Here is a 22,174-nt window from a genome sequence, read left to right as displayed (position 1 = left end):
AGTATGCCGTTACAGTATTCTGTAACTATAAATATCGGGAAAAATATCTTCTCTGTTGACATTGCATAAATGGGAAATACCTTTACATCGGCTTTATAGGAAATATATTTACATACCATATTTGATTGGATTTCTTTGTCTTGTCCATATCAACAACAAGTGCTGTCAAAGGTCAATACGACCTCGATCCCGAGATTACTCACGGTACATGAATTGTGATTTTTCTTATCCTCAGCGTATACAAACATATTTCCACCCCGCATTTCAACAAATAATAGTGTACTGCCGGATCCACGTGGTCTACGACTGGATATACTAGAAATGCAGATGCCGTTCTGAAAACTTCTGTTTTGATAAAGAAACTGTGTTTTCATGAACCGTTTTACTTGTTCATACATTTAATTTACTTGAACACAGTAGATTATTTAAAACGTTAAAAATATAAGCTTGGAGTTATGGTACATTTTTGTGGAACTTGAATTGGCCGTGAATATTTTCGCAAAATATTGAAAAATTACCTTCCTAAATATTACTGATTTAAGTTAAAATCCCTCCTCAATAATTGATATTTATTCACCGCCAACAAGGTTACGCTAACACCTCTAAACTGAACCTGACCTCGAAGCAACCTGTATCACGCGTCAACAACGATCACCGAGTGACGTTGGACGGTAGAGGGTGGTACGATTTCCTCTTCGGTGCACTGTTTGTATGGCCGATGATTCAGTACACTGTAAACGTGTGGTAACTGCACGCCGTATTGACATGCACAATTGGAAACGAAAGAAAGTCAAACAAACACATATAAACATACAAGCACGTACCAAATAAAAACAAAACAAACAGTGATTTTGCCAGCGTCGAGTACTCGCTATTTTGTACAGGGGGTGGTCAAGGCCATGGACACATACACGGTATTTATCCCGCCGAATAAAGACGCTGTGGGATATTTCTCAACAAACACCGCATTCAAAAATAATAAAAGTATTTTAATCGTAGAGTTATAGTTATACCACTGGGCACTACTTAATTTTTGTGTGCGGTCTTTTAGTTTAGCTCCATGGCTTAGCGAAATTAATGTTGATAACATGTACAGTTCATTGCATTTGCTGAAAATAACAACCATGGCATGAAGTTCAGAATGCTGCAACTTATTTGGGTCAGTGAACATTTTTATACATGGAAAAAAATCTATATATAAAACGAATGGTTATGTTCGAATACTTTATATTAAACAAGTTAACCACAGTCCCTCTATATACATCCTTATCACACTATATACATCTACAAGCCCGCAGTGCATTGTGGTACTCCCATGGTGCATGTCACTTCTGTACTACTAAAGTGTAGTCAAAGATGCGAATGATTACATAGCAGTATAATTTGTATACATGTAGTGTTCAGGCTTTCAGAACCGGAAGTTCGGATTGTTACAAAAAGTGAGAATGGAGAACCATCTTACAATGCGTTCATATAAGAAGTAGATATAGTGTCTCAAACTATTTTTTAATTACATTTTCAGAATGAAATCATAATAAATTGACCCATTTCTGTGTTTCGACGAGTTGTTTTACTACGGCAAAAAAATACACGAAGTTCCTTGCCAACTCAACTTAGTTCAGTATAGCAGCCGCCCCTTTTTGCCAAATGGTCGTACCGTACGACCTCCGACCCTGACGTCACAGGTTTACCGGGTTGCTAGGTGTTCAGCAATACATTCCCCTGTCATGAATACATAATTGGTCTACACACTACCTGTAGTTATATCCGTGTATGAACAGTAACAACCTTTGTGACGTTCTGGGGGAGATATAACGCTCAATTCGAGTCCTATAGGATATTACAAACGCCAAGTTCACCATGGCGGACAAAGGCGAGTCGTAAGTATTTGTCCATGTGTTTCATTCCGGCAATTTGAATTGATTCCCGCGCTATAATATGTCGTAAGTAAATACTCCTGTGTCTTTACTTGTAGGGTGAAAGTTGCCGTCCGAGTTCGTCCATTCAACCAGAGGTATGTACGCACTGCCATACTAATATGTTCGTTTGCACAGAGTTTTTCGATGTTGTTTTTTTCCATCTCTGATGACATGACTTGCTATAATCGTTTCTGTTTAAATGTGCTAACAGGGAAAATGACCGTGCCGCAAAATGTATTATTGAAATGCAAGGAACCTCGACCAAAATAACGAATCCAGACACGAGTGAGTACTAGTATACCATTTAATTTATGACATTGCGCTGTTTTCAATAGAAAACTACGCTATACAAAGTAGATAATGCTCTCTGCATATTGTCGATAATATAAAATATAGTACTAGAAATACGAAAGAAAGTTCTTGTCCATGGAACACCCTCTCGCATAACAATAAACTATATTTATTTTTTAGTTATTCCATAGACGCACTTGCTATTACGTTAGCTGCATACACATGAAAATTAATTTAAAAAAAATGAAAACTATTTCGTCTTCTGTATTAAATTGACTGAGACTGTGTAACACTCATAATGTAAGCTACTTAATACAATTTAAAATTCATTTTAAACAAATTGTACATTGCAATTGACGAAGTAAAAAACTTGATTCATTAGTGTTTCCGTTATACTGTAAAGGGGGTAATTATTCACTGGGTTTTAATTTAGCTTATTTCGCTGACTGGAAAATGCGCTAATTTAAAACCCAGTGAATATGTAAAATTTAGCATAGAACACATTATCTAAATGACGAAACCGTGAACTTAAAACCCACTGAATATGCCTGAAATGGTAAATCAGTGAAATTTAAACCCAGTGAAAATTAGTCATTTTACAGTACGTGAAAACGTAATTTAATTTATTAACAATGTAAAGTGAGTGACAGAAAACAATCTAATTCTGCAATTTGGTAGTTATTTTATCATTTCACTTAAATGTTTTTGTATATTTCCCTTTTTCGACTGTAATTGAATTGGGATAGCTTTTTCCCCCAACCTAATTTAACTCACAATACATAACCAGTGGTAATTCCAGTGAATAGTGCATTCTGGGAAGTATATAACAATAACTAAATAGTATATATACAGCACTGCACGTTTTCAAAATTTGAAGGTTAATATTTACACTCTCAGATAGGAATCAATTTACATAAATAGTAACTACTGTGGAAACATTAATTTTCCATTGGTATTTCAATTTCAGTATATTGATAGTTTGAGCATATTCCCTGGATTTAAAATTTTACAGATTTCAGTAAAATTAGTTTTATTGTAATTTTACACCCTCATGTGGATTAAATTCACCAAATTTCAGTTATCAGTGAAATTAAAACCAAGCGAAAAATCAATGTGTTTAGAAGTATCAGTTATGGTGTTGACGAAACTATTATAGTGACAATATAGCTGTACAAATATATTTGTTAATATCAAATTTTGAGTATTCAAAGAGTCTTAGATATAGAACGTTTGCAAGCTTGGATTATATAATTATAAGTGCCCAGCAAGTAACCGTGGAATGACTAAACTTGGTATATCATTATAATGACTTTATTTCATGATTACGCTATTTTAACATATGAGGATAGTTAGTTACAGTCTTTTTTAGTAACTGTGTTACAGTGAATGTGTACAGTACACAGGAGATAATCTGGGATTAGAAATATTAGTCTGAGTAAATAAATAATATTAGTTTTAATTATCTAATTCAAACACCTACACATTCTCATTTGATATGCACTCATGCACTTCTCTTTAAAATAAATTCAAGCTATAATTGGCAATGCAACCTGTTCATCAGTATATGTTAGACGTTTTGTCCTTACATTGGCTTATTTTGCACTAAAAACTTCACTATAGAATTTAAAGAGGTTGGACTGCACACTAATCCTTGTTTTTGTATCCCTTGTATACGCTGATCCATAAACAACACTTTTATGATAAAATAAATGACCACGGCATGCACAATAGACTGTTACACATGCATGATTTAAGTCATTATGGAAACTCATTTTTTTTTTGTTCTTCCTTCACAGAGGAGACTAAAACGGTAAGGCTTATTATTTTATTAATATAAACCAACTGAAATACCGTTCTTTCGTTTGATAAATTATATTTAGAAAGCATTTTAGTGATGAGTTGTAAGAACGGGTAATCAATGCACCTTCTATACGTGCCATTCCATGTGTGGGAGTTGTAATTCAATATGAGAGGCATTGTTAGCGTATCCATTATATACTTTCTAGAATTGGTTTAAATGACATTTCCTTAAGTAAGAAAAAAAATCGCTCATCAATGAACGTTAAAAAAAAACACTTGTTTGTCATTCACTGCACTTGTAACAGATATGAATAAAAGCAACACTTGAGTAACTTTCTGGTATTGGGAGAAATCAAAACAATACAAGTAGAAAAAAAAAATGTTTGACCAGGTATATACTGTAGAATACTTTATTTTCGCTTGGAATTTATTTTCGCTATTTTCGCTGAAGAGATGATTCCGTGAAAATAAAATCCAGCGAATATACTTTTTTTCCTATATTTCACATTGAACTCATGAAAAATCAGTGAAAATAAATTCCAAGCAAAACGCCCCAAAAGCCTTTTCAGCGAAAATTAATTCCAGCGAAAATAAAGTATTCCACAGTATTTGATGTTCGGTAATTAACCAAAGTTTCGTTTCTTTTCTACAGTTCTCTTTTGATTACTCATACTGGTAAGTAAATATTTTATAATATAAAACAAAAAATCATATTTCAGGATTTATGAAAGTCTATAGACTCCAGTTTGAAGTGTGATTTCAAACTACATGTAGTAGAAAAGTCAATTTTGGTATTTGATTTTTTAAAACCTAATGTACAAGTTTGGTAATGTAATTTTTTAATCCAGTATTAATCTGCTGAATTAGCTCCAGTGTGTAGATTGTTGATCTTTATAATCATAATATAGCTTCTCATTTGAATATGTCCTGTCACTGCATGAGCATATTGTGACTGAAATATCAGCCTGATTTGGTACAAAAACTAATTAAGAAATTATTAACAAAAATAGTGTGAGGAAATGGTAGAATCGGTGCATTCTATGACAGAACTGTCGTCCCAAAATAAGTCAATTTAATACAAAATTTTATTAAAAAATAATTAACAGAATGATTGTAAGAGGGTGGGATTGATGCAATCTATAACTGAATTGACATCACAAAGGTTGTGATTATACATCTTAAAAATGTATGCTTTTTAATTTGTCTTTAAAACTGATTTTAAATAAGAAAACCATTGCCAACTTTTTGAAGTTGATAATATTTATAACCAGTGATTTTTGTCATGCTATTGTACATAGATCTGGTGTGGGCGTCTAGTGTAGAATGTTTTTCTCTTGAACAAATGGGTATTGTTTGCCATTGAATTAATTCAATGCTATTGATCTGACTTTTTGCTCAAACATAGTCCTTCCTCTCTTTGTTCACTTCACTGAAGGACATTTTTTTGTCCACAGTTTGTAGTGAAACTGATCATACTCTGTTTCCTGTTATTACGTATATATGGACGAACAGACACAGTCAGGAAATTCCTTTTTTTAAACTGTTATCAGATCACCACCTATTAATATTCTTAGAGTTGCGGTTATCATAAAAAAGCTAGTACGGTATTCTGTAAATTTCTTGATGTGTCATGATTCTGTCTTTGTTCTGTGATCGTGAATGGGAATGACTTTTATTGTACATGTAACCTTTCTGTTTCAAGTGTCCTATGAATAGAGACAGTGACGGAAAAGACAAGGTGTTATGAATACATTGTCATCTTGGTCTAGTCCCATTTCTTATTATTCATTAAATATTAATAATTTAAATTAAATCTGTAACTGTTATATTATAGCATGGTAACTAGATAGAATTATATAGTTCAAGATGTCTCATATCTTTTAAATCATTGAATTCAGGGGGAAGGCGGTGGACAATTTTTCCACATACTTAATAAATTAATTTTCGCTGAATACACTTTTGTTTTTGTTTTTATTTTGCAAGCGACAAATATACACAAATTTCGTGAGTCAGTTAAAATCGTGAAATTTACTACAACATAGTGACTTTTGCAAAATTTTTTCGCTGCGAATGCCATAAAAAATGCAAAAATTACAAAAATAACTACATGTAATAGCAAAAATATACACAAATATACTGTAGAATACTTTATTTTCGCTTGGAATTTATTTTCGCTGAAGAGATGATACCGTGAAAATAAAATCCAGCGAATATACTTTTTTTCTTATATTTCACATTAAACTCATCAAAAATCAGTGAAAATAAATTCCATACAAAACGCCCAAAATGCCTTTTCAGTGAAAATTAATTCCAGCGAAAATAAAGTATTCCACAGTACACAAATTTCGTGAGTCAGGTAAAATCGTGAAATTTACTACAACATAGTGACTTTTGCAAAATTTGTTCGCTGCGAATGCCATAAAAAAATGCAAAAATTACAAAAATAACTACATGTAATAGCAAATATTGTAGTGAATCATAGAATTGAATATTTAAATGTAGCTTTTGTTTTACCGACATAAGGAAAAATACCGGTATGTACAAACTTCTTGTTTGATATATTTATTTATTTCACGATCTTACAACTTAAAACTACACCTGCAGTGTAAAAAATATTGAGGTTTTTAAAAAAATTAATCAGGAAAATCAAGCTTAATAACTTAACTTTGTTAATCTGACAGTGTCTTGCCTGAGAATGTGCTTCACCCATGAAATCAACACTTTTTCAACCTGCTCAGATATACCAAAATGCTATATAGGTAATAATGTACCATGACGACAAGTTGTTGTGCACTCTTATACAAGTTGATACATCACTAACACCAGTCTGATACCCTCTTCAATCTATGTGAATCTTGTTACAATTATGGGTTAGGGTGGAGGAAATTATTATATTGTATAAGTTTCAAATAGTTTACCCCTGATGAATTCTATATGAAACACTTATTTAGTAATTTGATTTAAGGTAGCGAGACTATTATTTGTGTTGAAAATTACGATTTTCACATTTATTTATTAATTGATGAAATGCACTATAAACTTTCATATGATAAAGTCAACATAACATAGAATGTCATGTAAGTTGGTTAAAATGTAGATTTTCTGAAGGAAAGCAAGGCAGCCTCAGTAGTGTTTTCCAAAATCAACAACACAGGTTTAATCTGTGTGCCTATAAGTTTCAAAGATAAACTTAAGACAAAGCAATGTTAGGATGTGTTATCAGTAGCTATCTGACACACATTGAGTGTTTCCAAACATTTGAGTGGTTTGTCTCCGCCCCTGTTTGTTTCACAGATTAGTCATTTGCATATGAATGTGTCAGACACAAGGTCACACAGCCACTGAAAAAAATCATTGATTTTGGTGTTTTCATATGCCGAATTTATCCAAATATAGCTATCCCATTCCTTTATTTTTTTGGTTTCCAATAGCCTTACACATTTGGATGTCCCTACACATGTTAAAACAGACCTTGATGGGAAAACAAATTGATTGTACCGATAAACAAGCTTGAAAATCTTTGCTGTGACTTCATGGACGTTTTCTAGGAGTTTATGTTTTTCAAAATACAAGGTCTTTAACAAAAAATAACGTATACTTATTGTCGTCGGATTAACACCAAATTTTCACAGCTTTAAGGTGACAATGAGAGGAACTTGAATGTGTCCAGACAAACTATTTCATCGATTATTTACCAATGAGTTGTGGTTTGAGTTGGGGGCAATGCGACTAAAACAGTAATTGAAATTCAGCACACTATTTTTTAAAACGCGTTGCTTGAATAAAACTGACCAGACACATTCAATTTACCAGACTATTGAACAACTAGGAAAAGGGAAAAAAATACTTCTTACCGCCAGCATAAATGCGTAATTATTTTTTTTACAGAAAAAGTAATTTTTTACCTTTGATTGAGTAACGCGTCGTAGAATGCAGATACGGGCATGCAAAATACACTTGTGAAAAGCTTGAAGTCTGGCGATTCTAAAAATATATACTTTCCCGGGTCTATTTGTAGTCATTCAGTCACAATTAGAAGATGAAAACAAGTATGCAAATAATAGTCCCGCTACCTTAATACTAGTTGTTAGTAATAATTACTATAAAATACCTTAGTTTTGTTTTTGCTAAAGTGAAAATAAAATCCAGCGAATATACCTTTTTTCCTATATTTTACATTCAACTCGTCAAAAATCAGTGAAAATAAATTCTATACAAAACACCCAAAATGTTTTTTTTTTAGCGAAAATTAATTCCAGCTAAAATAAAGCCTTTTACAGTATAGAATTAGCTAGTACAGGTAATTGCTTTTTAACCAAACCTGTGAGAGGTTGTGGGGATGCATTCTTGGTGTGTAGATGTGTTTTTGATTGAGTTATAATATTGTGTACAGAGCACTGGTCATTACAATGGGATTTGGGCATTCACATTTGTTGATTGTACATTTTTATTATTTAATTACCCAATATTGTTGAACCATAAAGCACTTGTTTGGTTGCTATGGGTGATGAGAAACTTTAGTTAGTAAGGGCGGGATTATTTTGAAGGGACAACTAGTTCTTTATACAATTTTTCAGGGGGAAATAAATGGCATGTGTCAGATACATGCATCTTTGAAAAAATTATACCACCCCTGAAGTTTTAATGGCCTGTCCCTAATTATGACCTTCTGGTAAATTGTATGTGTACTTAGTTTTTCATTTTCAGTAGAGTGCACTTGAAGTACCTCTTGCAAGATATATGTCAGTGCAGATAACACAGAGGTACCACCTACTATAGTCATCAAGATATCATCACCATTATTACTGGTACCATTGTTAAGTGAGGCCTTTGGTGTTTGGAGGTGGTGATTAGAGTTATTGGGGGTGACAAACTGTGATGTTCTGATCACGATTAACTGAACTGGAATCATGAATGCCATATGATAACACCCCGAAGGATGCTCAATGTACGATTTTTTATTGATTCCCTGTTATTTGGACCCATTCCTAAAAAAAAATCAATTTTCCAATTTTGTCATGTGCCACAATACCAAATATACATTCATGGAATGAAATGGTTTTACAGTAATCACAAACAAGTAAAAATCATCAAACTTAAAACATGTGAATATATATATGTTGTATAAGTTTAGTAGTTGGGTTCTTGTGATTGTCGTTGTTGAACACTCGTTGAATGAATTGTTGTCACAGTATTCTAGAACAGAACAAGTAAAAATCGACATAATTGAACACTATGTGAATTATTGTCCCTGTACCAAAGAAGCCAATGATTTTGTCCTTGAATAATTATCGGCCTGTTGCATTGATTCATCTTGGCATTTGTTCTCAAATTTCTTAAGTCATCGATTCCACTCACACTGGATCCGCTTCAATTTGCCTACAGAATGAACAGGTTGGTAGAGGACGCGGTATCCCTTACTTTATACAATATACCGGTACTAAAAAATCTTGATTCGAAAGGTTCACCCTATGCTTGGTTTCTTTTTATTGGTTGTAGTTCTGCCTTTATCTAAAACATTATTTACCAAAGTATTAAATTTAGGGTTGCCAAGGAGTATTTGTGACTGGGTCTTGAATTTTCTTACACAGCGACCTCAGGTTGTGAGAATTGGCACAAAGTTTTCAAGCTCGATGACCTTGAAAACATATTCTTTGATGATATCAGATTGCATATCTCGGAGTGAAAAAAATGTAATTGTGAAATTCGCAGATGACACAACCTTCGCTAGGTTAATTTGACGTGCAGATGAAGACCAGAGACTCCTGGACGGTGTGGTGGCGAGCGCCTTGCGTATTATTGGGATTCAACTTCCCCATCTATGCAACAAATACTGAAATGCCCGGACAAGTGAGCCGAACGAATCATCACTGACACGTCTCATCCCGCGCATGATTTGTTCCAGCTTTTATCATTCAGTAGGCGCTATCGGTCCCTGACATCCACATTATCATGGTCAGCCAAAGACTTCTACCCTATATAGCCGTTCGATGCATGATGACAAATTTGTGTAAACATTTTTTTTTTTGTATTTCACTTTTAGTGCCCAAGGCCAATCCAATTTCTACGTATATTTTTAATATATTCAGCCAATAAACTATGAAATAATGAATATTATACCAAATAAACGATGACGTGAAAACAAGCGTGAATTCATATTTGTAATTGGAACACATTAATTATGGACATTGGATAGTCAGTGGCTTTTGCTAAATTTTTTCTCTGCGAATGCCATCATAAAATCCTAAATTAGCGAAAAACACAAGCAGCAAAAATTAAATGAGTCCATTGATGTGGTAATTGTTTACTGGAAATTTTTCAAACCCTCCCCCATTTGTGTATTTATCCTTGCGTGTTGTGCCAAATGGAGTCATATTTATTAAAAAAACAGTAATTACAACTTAACATTGCATACAACATGTTTTTTCTTCTTAAAATAATGTCTGTTGATGTAGAAATGATAAATTGAAAACAAATATGGATTCAAATTTGTAATTGCAATTTATTAATTTGTTATGTATTTCTCAAAGCTGTGTGAATTGCTTGGTAATAATAATTACATTATGGTATTATATTTTTTTTACCTTTCAATGAATTAGACATTAGGTAAATACCAATGCTGATCTGTCTGCACAGCCCATCAAATGAAAATTAAATTAAATTCAAATATAGTATCCAATATAGGAAATAGGGGTAAAAATTGGTTTCAAAACAATCACGTAATTATATGATAATTGGTATTGGTACATATTATTTTTACACAATTTGAAACTAAATGACATTTTGAGACCTTTTTAACATAGAAACTGAGGGTTAATTACCCTTTTCATCACCATTTCCCTCTTTTCATCACAAATTCACAAAGTAGTCCAATTCCATGCAATTGCCTTTAGAAGATTGGGACTAATATAGCCAAATGTTTTGAGTAAAAACTGACAATTGACTCAAATTTTGTCTCTTGCCTCCAAAATGAAGGTTCATTTCTAGAAATTTTAAAGAATATAACAAAACAAGTGCAATGAGAAAGTTTGGTTGTTAATGGCTTAAAAATTACAATCTTTTTATGAATGATACGTCCATGTTTTTCATGACAAGTTGTTCAGTGAGCATATTTTTATTTTAACTCTTATTAACAACATCATAAATCACCGTCTTGTAAATATCATAGTTTGATAATCTTTTTTTTCATGGCAGCCATCGCCCTGGTAACTTCTACATGTCAAAATCATCTCTGTGAAATAAGAAATATTAATTCATCAATATACTAGTACTTTAGTAGTGAATTTTAAAATTGTATTAAAATTAATCTACCAAACATGAGTCTGATGCAACAATCATATGAAAATGATATTGTCTTTACAAATGAAATCTGAATCACTTGGGATTCATTACTATTTGCATAATACTGGCAGTTACTATGGCAGCATGTTACTGTCATAATATTGACACTCATCAGGCTTCATCGAAATGCTTTTGTACTAAATTGTTGTCACATCCTATTTGAAATTCAATGTAACAACCCCCACAGTCACATACTTCGTACTTCTTCTTAGAAACCCAACATTATACTCTCTGTATACAAATTCTTACACAGATGTAACCCTTTCACCATTAGACTTTTTCGCCCAAATTTGTTTTCACTTTTTTTTTCTTTTATTCTTCAATATTTCTGGAAATTACCGGTAACCCTAATTTTGGAGCCAACAAACAAATTGTAAATCAATATTCAGTTTTGACTCAAAAAATTTGGCTATATTCGGTTGTTCAGGATTACTTCAAAGTTGAGTTTGTGTTGTTTTCTCGAATTTTCACCGGCTCGACCGGCGTTCCACAGCAGCGCGCACAGAGCCCATAAAAATACATGGTACAGTGGTGCGCGTCTCAGCAACGTGGAACGTCTGTGACGTAGCTCCGCCCCTGAGGATACCTATATCAATGCATATTATAGTTCAGATCAGAGATTGATAAACTTTCTTTGCACCTGAGGGGCCTGTAAGGTGTACAAGGAAAGATTATGGCACACGCTTCACAATTGGGGGGTCATTTCTAGATTGTTGTGTGAAGAGTTCATAATAGTAGCGTGCACTCATACGCAATACCTTTGTCTGCAGATTTTTGAAGGCAGACTCTAGATGTCTACTTTTTTCAATGTTTAATCTTACATCATCTACAATACACTGTCTACTGTATTTTTTCCCATTTCAATGTAATACCCAGAATCCTTTGCATGTTTTGTTTTTTCACTTGAAAAAGGTTGAGGATATAAACAAATCTGGTTTTTAAAAGTAAAGGAAATTGTTGTTGTTATCAATTACAATTTGAGGGTATGATGAAATTTCACAAAGGTCACTGACCTGTAATACATGCCTGCAAAATTTGCACCACAAATTTGTCTTTCCTAAAATTAAAGTCGTTTTATGCAAGTTGTTGTATGAGTAAAAACAGTAAATATTATTAATGATGTTAATGTATTCTCTTGGGAGAGATAAAACGCTATTTTAGTGTGATTAATCATTTTTAATTCCTTGCAATACATATAGTATTCAAATTATTATTAAGGTGTAGGTTTCAGCGATTAACAGATAAAATTGATTAACGCTTGAATCGTCATTGATTGATTATTAAATTGTGTGGAAATGTCAAAAGTAGATTTTGTGTTACTTAATTTAGGTTATATACGTATATATATATATATATATATAATATACAATATAATTAGGCTATTTACTCAATTTTGCCACATGAAATGTACCTTTAATTCACCTTCAGTGATAGTTATTATTATTTTGTAAAGCTGTCCATACTTTATATATTCTGTTAAGAGTGTATCTCTGATAGAATCGCATTCATTGTATACTGGGTCAGTAAAATTTATTTTGAACATAGAAACAAAGCTGTCATAATTTAACATAAGCACATGTGCCATTAATAAACTAAATATGGTATAATTTTAATATATATTGATTGCAGAGTTCTTGCTTTTAAATGTATATTATAATCCAAGTCTTGTGATTGTGTGCATCTTGAGATTATTTATCATAATGCTTCTATTTAATCTTAATAATATTTTAAGAATCTTCATGATTATATTAATACCCGGTAATGATACATAAAATCATGAGTATGATATTCTGGAAGCAATGTTTTCAGGATTTTAAGTTTTACTCATGGTCATTACATTTTTTCCGGCACATGAATATTTTCACCTCTGACTTAACACGATTCAATACACTCGTACGTTGGCTGTTGCGGTTAAATGGATAAATGGTAATAATCAAAGATTAATCGATCAATGAGATCGTTCATTATATAAACTGCAATTTTATTAAAAATGATTAGTTTCTCATGATCAACTACCCAAACAAAGATATACAATTAATAATTTATCAATTTAATAGCGCTTACAAGTTATTACATGTCAAATGAGCTAGTTTCATTTTTTCAAATATATGTTCGCCTAAAGGTGACACATCCTTGTTCTTTCTGGAGGTATGATTGGTCTATCATTTCAAATACTGTAAAATACTTTATTTTCGCTTGGAATTAATTTTTGCTATTTTCACTGAAGGGAATGATTCAGTGAAAATAAAATCCTGTGAATATACCTTTTTTCCTATATTTTACATTCAACTCATCAGATATAAGTGAAAATAAATTCCATACAAAACACCCAAAAAATTAATTAATTCCAGCTAAAATAGTATTTTACAGTGTTATACGTAAATTACAGGTATTGCTGTGTTTTATAGTTGACGCAAACAAGATTTGTACAGAGAAAACTCCCTCGGAAAGTCTCTATGAACATTGCAATATTATATAAGTGAGGGACTTTCTTATTGCCTGTACGGATCTTGTTTGCACTCTCTGTAACTGTTTTTAAACTTGCAGTTTGAAAATACATACCAGGATGTATGACTTTTTAAAGGTCATGTATGCGGCCTATTGTCATATACCGGGTATATCTATTAAAATTGAATTGTTGGCAACATTTCGATGAGTAATATGTATACTGTAATAAATTTATCACTTATGATATTTGCAAGATATCCATATTAAAAGTTTTGTGCCAATAGTCAAATATTATCGAGCTATTCTGTTAATTCTTTTAATTAATTTTTTCAGAAATCAAATGCCAAGACAACCATAGTTTTGCTATGTTAACAAATAAAAGTCTGTATATCATGATGATGAATTTAAATGGCAGTGTCATACAGTGTGTGTTAAATTTTCGGGCATGGGACTCGTATATTGAAAAATATATGACAACAAAACAATGATCACTGTTTGTTAACTTCCTTTATTGAGTTATGATCAATTATGGTCTGCTGACATTATTAAATGTCAATGGAAACTTAATTATTAATTAGTATATAATTAATTGAAACTAATTATGATAATATCTACAATAGCCTCTCAATATTGCTCATGCATCACTCAACTGGTGTTTGTTTGTTGTCACCATAGCAACAAATTTCACAATTTAAAATGTGCATTTAAGTATGTGAACAATTATGTCATGATGATTTGTAACTTCTTTATCAGATTCAGCACCAAGGGACAGCTTTTATGTTGAAAAGAATTGTTTATTTAGTAACTGATGTCCCCATCCATTTGAGAAACTTTTCAAGTAATTGTGTTGTTTTCCAATTTGTTTTTATCCTTATTCATAATTATCTGCATATCTGCTTGGTATGTTTATAACATTTTATTCCTTTTTCTTTTTAGATCCCAAATTATATTTTGAACAACATGTGTTTACTTTATAATAGCATATATGCTATTTAATTTTTTTTTTATTTTGCTGAAAAAATATTCCTTAAATGCATTGTTCTTCGAGTCAATGTAAAAAAATTGACTCTTCTTTCTATCCATAAATTAAATAATAATACACTTTTTCAGAAAAGTTGGGTATTTAATATCCTGTTGGACTGTTTTCTATTTTAACCTTCCTATTCCCAGTGCAATCGAACAAAGTTATTATTAGAAATAAATGTTTTATTACTAATCCCCACTGTTAGTTTAATACATACTGGTAATCTGAAAAACAGCAACTTAGAGTTTGGGTCTAATCAGTCCTTCTAATCTAGTTTGACCAACACACAGCCATTTTTATTCCTGGAAAACTTTTATTTAAAGGTACCATATATCAACTGTATTTTAAATTCTGTCTGCATAGACTGATTTCAATATCGACATATACATAAAAAATGATATATTATTCATAATAATTTAATATTATAAATTTCCATAATGTTATTGTCTTCCTCAGGACTACAGAAGAACAATTAGTTGCCATAGTTTTAGTGTTACTCAAAATACCGAATTCTGTTGTAAATTCGCCCAGGGCCGTTAAACGGCAGTTTGGGTTTTTAAAAAAATAAAATGGGACCAAGTAACCGCCCAGGGCAATAGAATAAACCCACAGGTACACAGCCGCTAAGTAGTAAACAAGAGACCACATGTTGGTCTCACTTTTAACCCAGGTGATCAAACAGGGAGCACCTGAAAAAAAAATATTTAAAAAATTTCATTTTGTCTATGCAAGGCTTTTAAGATTAGTGGCATGAGATCTACAACATCACCAAATCACTTCCGTGCGGCGTTTAATATAACATTAACATATTTAAATGAGCTATGGTAATTTGAACACGTTGGCATCATCCATCGTTTTCATTGGTTAATTATCGATTTGACCTTTCAGTTCAAAGAACACCATTTCAGGTCAAAACATGGTGGATATTCATTTCTACAGCATCGAGCATTAAAAATGCGATCAGAATCGATGAAATAAGTTGAAATTTATTTGCATTTCATAACAACTCAATGAATTTATTTTTGGAACGTTATTATAATCATTAGGTAATAATCAACAATTGTAAAACGCAGCATAACCGGATTCCGCTACCGCGATCATTTGCTACTAAGCAATGCAGTTATGTTCTTTGTTATTTGAAACTTCTTTTAGAATATACTTTCGTTACTAATAAAATGAAACAAAATAATTGTATTTGGCGCACGAGGTTCGTTAATGTGATTTTTTTTTGGAGAAAGATGCATGGTCTACTTTTTAATACAGCTAGGAAAAAACGTATGCAATTTTATTTTTAGATTAGCTTCTGCAATAGTTTCTTTTGTTTTGGGTGGTCCAACTGCCGGTATATGAAAATATAAGCCCCCTAAAAATAGGGGCTCACCAGCCGTGAAACCGCCCAGGGCGATTTTTCGGATGGGCAAAATTACGACAGAATCTGATTTATATTATTTCCTGCCACAACTTCTAAATCCTGAACACCAAATTCTGGGTGGGGTGAAGGGTGTCTCAATTCCCTTATTTAAATAGTACAAGTGTAAGGCTAGTATCAATTAACATAGTTTTTTCAACCAAGTGCAGGTTAATTCTTTAGAAGGGATGGTGTGACAGGGATGGACTAGATATATAATTTCACCTCTCCTATCTGTTCCACAAAAGTTAACTGTATATACACTTCTCAACAGATCGGTTGTCAACTCCACCCCCACCCCACCCCTCTAAACAAAATTAAAAATATAATTTAGAGAAAACACACATTGGGAAAATGTAGCTTGTGCACGAGCAGCCCAGGTACACAATGAAATATTTTTCTCACAAATCAAAGCTATCATATGTTGAGCCCTGTCGCCGATCAGCACGGATGTATTTTGCAATTACCGGTATTACCTACTTATAATGTTAATAGCTGAGAATGATTGCATACAATAGAATGAAATTTAAAAAAAAAAGTAGATGATCGACTTTAATATTGTAATACCGAAGGTTGTTATGGTGACTGTCTTGTTTCTACAGTAACATCCCTTGTAAGTTGTATATTTCCAACTATTGGTTTTAAGTCAAACCAAATGAGAAAGGTTTCCGATATGGATTATCAAGGTACTTATAAACATCATAGATAAATATGCGGCATGTTGTTCTGCTCGCTGCTAGTGAATGCATTCAACTTGTTATGTTACATGTATACATGCACCTTAAACTAAAAGTTAAACAGCGTTTCAAACTTAGCTTAGATACCTGATTACAAGTGTATTAATTTCACTTTACAGATTTGAATTCCAGCTTTTAATTGTCAATCTACCGCGATTTTAGTTGCTGAACTTAAGTTTAATTTTTTAACAATATGTGAGTCTTTGACATAATTTATCATAAAGTTAGCTTTACATTTTTTGAAGAGTCAATAATTAATAAAACACTAAATGAGAATTATTACTGTCATTGCCACATTACCAGGTAGCGTGTAAGTATTGCCATTAAATACCACAAAGCTATTCAATGTAATTTCAGTGAATTGAATATTATTATCGAGTAGATCAATGACATTATAAAATACTTCATACCTCAATGATTTTGCACTATAAATATTTCATCTAACGAGAGACTATGAGGATCAATATGAGACCATGTCTGAGTTTAGTCAGAGCAATTTATCGCTTCTTATTAAAAACAATATTTTATTGGCAATAACTTATATAATAATCCTAACACTAACACTTGAGGCCTGTTGTAATGTGAGCATATTTCACGTATTTATTTGTTGCATGGATCTCACATTGCTTGTGATATATGCCAGTATACAATATTTACGCTCCATAAAAGCCATATTTGGGTACCATCTGTGATACATTATGTCACTTTGCAATATCAGACCAGCAGCCATGGACATGAATGGTTTAGAAATGTTAACGAATTTGTTCACAATTAAATATTAAGGTTGTTGAAATATCATATTTGATCTATGAATATATTTGCACTTTTTATAATAATGAGAGCTGCGTGCATGTGATCAAAATAAGTCATATTTTAATGATTCACTATTCACTGAATAAAGTTTTGGTCTATGTGTACTGCAACTAAAAATATAATAATATTATCAAATTTTATACAAAAAACAAAAAAAAATACTTCAGGCATGAATGCACATACATATAATCAGTCAATGTACTGTTATTTAAGATCAACTACTTTGTATTTCTGTGATGTCATTCTTTATTCAGGTTTGGGGCATGGAGAATATAAAACCCATTAAGAATGATTGAATTTACTCCCAGACCATATTGGAGACGAGGGCATGCAACCAATCTACATGACATAGTTGGCAATTTATTATCGTTTTGTATATTTTCTCTATTAGAAGTTTCTATACAATCAAATTACGTCATGTTTTCATCATGTTGCATAGATCATAAACACAATTTTTGATTTATGTGCATTTCTATTGAAGATGTGCTTCTAAAAAAGGTAATAGAGCGTTATTGAAATTCAATGTAAATTTGTAGCATGATGTTTATCTTGATTAATTGATCCAAAAATTCAGTTTTTAAATAAAACAGAATAATGATAATGAACATTTTATGAGTACTTAACTATAATGAATAAATAAACCAAACTAAATATGGCTGTAATCAAGTTGATGGTACGCCCCCCTTTGTTGTTGCCATGGTTACATGTATGTTTATTTATAGAAATAGCAACCATTGTTTATTGAACTTTTCACCCGCATTGACGGGATAACAATAGATGCAGTCAATTAAATGTTTTTATATTGTGTGTACTGTAAAATCGTGTAGTGTAATGGAATCAGTGAGAGCACTCTTTGTTATTACTTTCTCCCTCAACGCAATGAACGACAAGGCTTTTTCAGACTTAACAATGGTATTAGTTATCTACCTCAATGGTATAACACCGAACGAAGATGACTCACTTAATTGGGGCCTTTTTTGACTATAATTCGTGATATCGCCAATAAAGTACAATGCTTTGAATAGAATATGTATTGTACATGTAATAGATAATGCAATGTTATATAAGTGTTTATATGTATATGCAGGTTATGAGTGTTTGCTACAAACCTTCAAACTGTGAATGATCAAACTGCCAGTTCGCTCCTACTAATTCCTCTTCCATACAATATTACTGTTGGTTTTAAAATGAAATAAAAAGTGTCACAGTCACTGCACCGATGCCCAAACTATGTTTTTATAAATGTTTCAGACATTGCAGGGTGCCCATATCCTATGTGCAACAATAGTGGAGCTTTTAATATAATTATTAATACCTTGATATTTCACAGTCTGATCATTTTACAAACTTATGAGTAATGAGCATTTGTTCAGTTAGTAGCACATGTGTTTACACTAAAAGACCTAGGTGTGTATATTGTTTCAATAAGTCATATTATATTGATCCAGTACATAATCTATGGTTTATTTGCACTTCTGTTAGAGATAATAGTTTTATTAAAGGGTGGTAGTCATCTCGCAGTGTGTGTTCAAATATTATGTAAACAAACAATGTATTTTACACATGCTCTGTATTGTCTGTTGCATCCTTAAAATATGACTAACTTTGTCCTTTGACACACCTCATTTTATAATCAAGCATATATAATATGTTGATTTAAATAATTATAGTAGTCTTCTCTTAATTTTTGAAAGTCACATTTCTTAATTCATTTCAGGTCACATGATGGATTCACTGAGTCAGCAGATGGTATTTTAGAAGGTAAACCAGGAAGTAAATATGCATCTCAACAAATTGTATTTGATGACCTTGGACAAGGCGTATTAGATAATGCATTTAAAGGTATGTAGTTAGAACATGTCTGCTAGGAAACAAATGAGCATCTCTTATGAAATGATGCAGGGTATGTTTCCAGGACTAGATCATTATTTCTGCAGGGGTGGCTTAAGTTAGAATCAGAGGATGCCCATTATTTATGCGGGATAGCTTTGGTAGAATATGGTACATTATTATTTCTATAATTATTTTGAATCAAAAAGGTGTTCAGGGGTAAACCATTCTTTCTGCAGGAATGACTTTGTTATGATTCAGGGCTGGAGTAATATATGACTGATCTAAAATTTGCTGATTTGTGTTGTTTTGCAGGATTCAATTGTTCTCTGTTTGCCTATGGGCAGACTGGATCTGGAAAGTCATATTCCATGGTTGGCTATGGGAAAAATAGGTAAATGCAATGGTGATATGTGTTATAGTCAGCACTGTGTATCTGTTGTGATGTCATAAAGTTTAGCCATTCTTTGGTGTGTAGTATAGTGATGTCATACAGTATAGCTAATCATCAGTGTGTGTTGTAGTGATGTCATACAGTTTAGCTGATCATCAGTGTGTGTTGTAGTGATGTCATACAATTTAGCTAATCATCAGTATGTGTTGTAGTGATGTCATACAATTTAGCTAATCATCAGTGTGTTGTAGTGATGTCATACAGTGTAGCTAATCATCAGTGTGTGTTGTAGTGATGTCATACAATTTAGCTAATCATCAGTGTGTTGTAGTGATGTCATACAGTTTAGCTGATCATCAGTGTGTGTTGTAGTGATGTCATACAATTTAGCTAATCATCAGTGTGTTGTAGTGATGTCATACAGTTTAGCCAATCATCAATGTGTGTTGTAGTGATGTCATACAATTTAGCTAATCATCAGTGTGTTGTAGTGATGTCATACAATTTAGCTAATCATCAGAGTGTTGTAGTGATGTCATACAATTTAGCCAATCATCAGTGTGTGTTTTAGTGATGTCATACAGTTTAACCAATCATCAATGTGTGTGTTGTAGTGATGTCATATAGTTTAGCCAATCATCAGCGTGTTGTAGTGATGTCATACAATTTAGCCAATCATCAGTGTGTGTTGTAGTGATGTCATACAATTTAGCCAATCATCAGTGTGTGTTGTAGGGATTTCAGTTAATATAATTAATTAATTTCAATGCTTTAATTAATAATAGCCTGTTTGTTGAAATGTTTTCCTGTTTTCTTTACTATTCAGAGGTATTGTTCCCATTACGTGTGATGAACTCTTCAATGCCATGGCAAAAGGAAAGTCTGACATTGTGAGTAATATATTGTGCTTGGTAAAGATAGAATTGTTGTTGGATTATATAGGGGAAAATATTTCACATTCTGTTACACTGTATGCACATTTTTTCTAGGTTTTCTAATCCACTCAAAAATTCATTTTGCATTTTATGTTGATTCCAGAAATATCAAATTACATTTTCCATGTTGGAAATTTACAATGAACAAGTACGTGATTTATTACAAAAAGTCACTCCTAAAGGTGGCCTTCAAGTCCGACAGAATCCTAAACTTGGCCTGTTCTATGTACAAGATTTGAGGAAAGTTGCTGTAGGTAGCTACAAAGAAATTGAGAAAAGAATTGCTGAAGGTAGGTGTGCCAGGAATACAGGCATGTCGTATCAATGTATTAACCTTTTCACCACTAGACTTTCTCGCCCAAATTTGTCTGTACTTTTTTCTTATATTCTTCAATATTTCTGAAAATGAACTCTAATTTTGGAGCCAACAAACAACATTTGAGTAAATTTTCAGTTTTTACTCAAAAAAATGTGGCTATTTGTGTTAAAATTTTTTAAAGGAAAGTGCAGACTATAAACAGGCCTATTTTGTGAATTCGTGATGAAAAGAAGGAACTGGTAGTGAAAAGGTTAACATCTCACAAAGTCACATATTATTTTAAATGAGATTACTAAGACCAAGATAGCTGGTATTTAAAAATAGAAATTAAAAATCATTATATTTATTGTTGTTTTACAGGTACCGCAAACCGTACGGTGGCATCCACTAATATGAACGCAACAAGTAGTAGAGCACATACTGTAGTCACTGTGACATTCGATCAAATTAGTACGAATGAATCGGGCCAGTCAACAAAGAAAACCAGTGTAATCAACCTTGTAGATTTAGCAGGTACATGTTTTCAGGTTTTTTTGTAGTTGATTGACAGTTGGATTGTGAGTTTGATTGATGATTGTGCAGGTACTGTCTTGGGGTATAAGGATAATGTTATAATTTGCCTTACCACTCATACCATACTATTATCTTTTATTATTTAATTTTTGGGGTGGGGTCACAACATTTTGTAACAGTGTACATTTCACTGGGTTCATTAAAACGTTAAGTAACAGTGGCTTTTAAGCAAATTTATCCGTATGAATGCTTCTAAATCATCTAACAGTAAATTCAATAATGTCAGTAAGAAAAAAAAACATAACAAATATGTTAAAAGCAAAAAATTCTGAATTACTATAATTGCATTTGACATTACTTGATTATATTTTTGAAAAGAAATGCAAATCTTTATATTGATAT

General features: G+C 32.3%; 1 protein-coding gene across 1 annotated transcript in view; it reads left to right on the top strand.

Moving 5' to 3' along the window:
- The first annotated feature begins 1,860 nt into the window (after positions 1 to 1,860).
- Positions 1,861 to 22,174, top strand: part of LOC100374159 (kinesin-like protein KIF28) — a 41,484-nt gene continuing 21,170 nt past the window's right edge. Inside the window, exons 1-10 of the mRNA XM_085500572.1 lie at positions 1,861 to 1,880; positions 1,976 to 2,014; positions 2,131 to 2,204; positions 4,007 to 4,020; positions 4,663 to 4,685; positions 19,499 to 19,623; positions 19,927 to 20,005; positions 20,832 to 20,895; positions 21,044 to 21,230; positions 21,620 to 21,772. Of these exons, the coding sequence (XP_085356698.1) occupies positions 1,861 to 1,880; positions 1,976 to 2,014; positions 2,131 to 2,204; positions 4,007 to 4,020; positions 4,663 to 4,685; positions 19,499 to 19,623; positions 19,927 to 20,005; positions 20,832 to 20,895; positions 21,044 to 21,230; positions 21,620 to 21,772 (778 nt within the window). The remainder of the gene's footprint in view (positions 1,881 to 1,975; positions 2,015 to 2,130; positions 2,205 to 4,006; positions 4,021 to 4,662; positions 4,686 to 19,498; positions 19,624 to 19,926; positions 20,006 to 20,831; positions 20,896 to 21,043; positions 21,231 to 21,619; positions 21,773 to 22,174) is intronic.

The sequence above is a fragment of the Saccoglossus kowalevskii genome, chromosome 6 (genome assembly GCF_978046115.1).
Source record: "Saccoglossus kowalevskii chromosome 6, keSacKowa6.1, whole genome shotgun sequence".
NCBI classification, from domain to species: Eukaryota; Metazoa; Hemichordata; class Enteropneusta; family Harrimaniidae; genus Saccoglossus; species Saccoglossus kowalevskii.
Note: the sequence above shows the minus strand (reverse complement) of the source record. Positions and strands in the feature narration are given on the sequence as shown.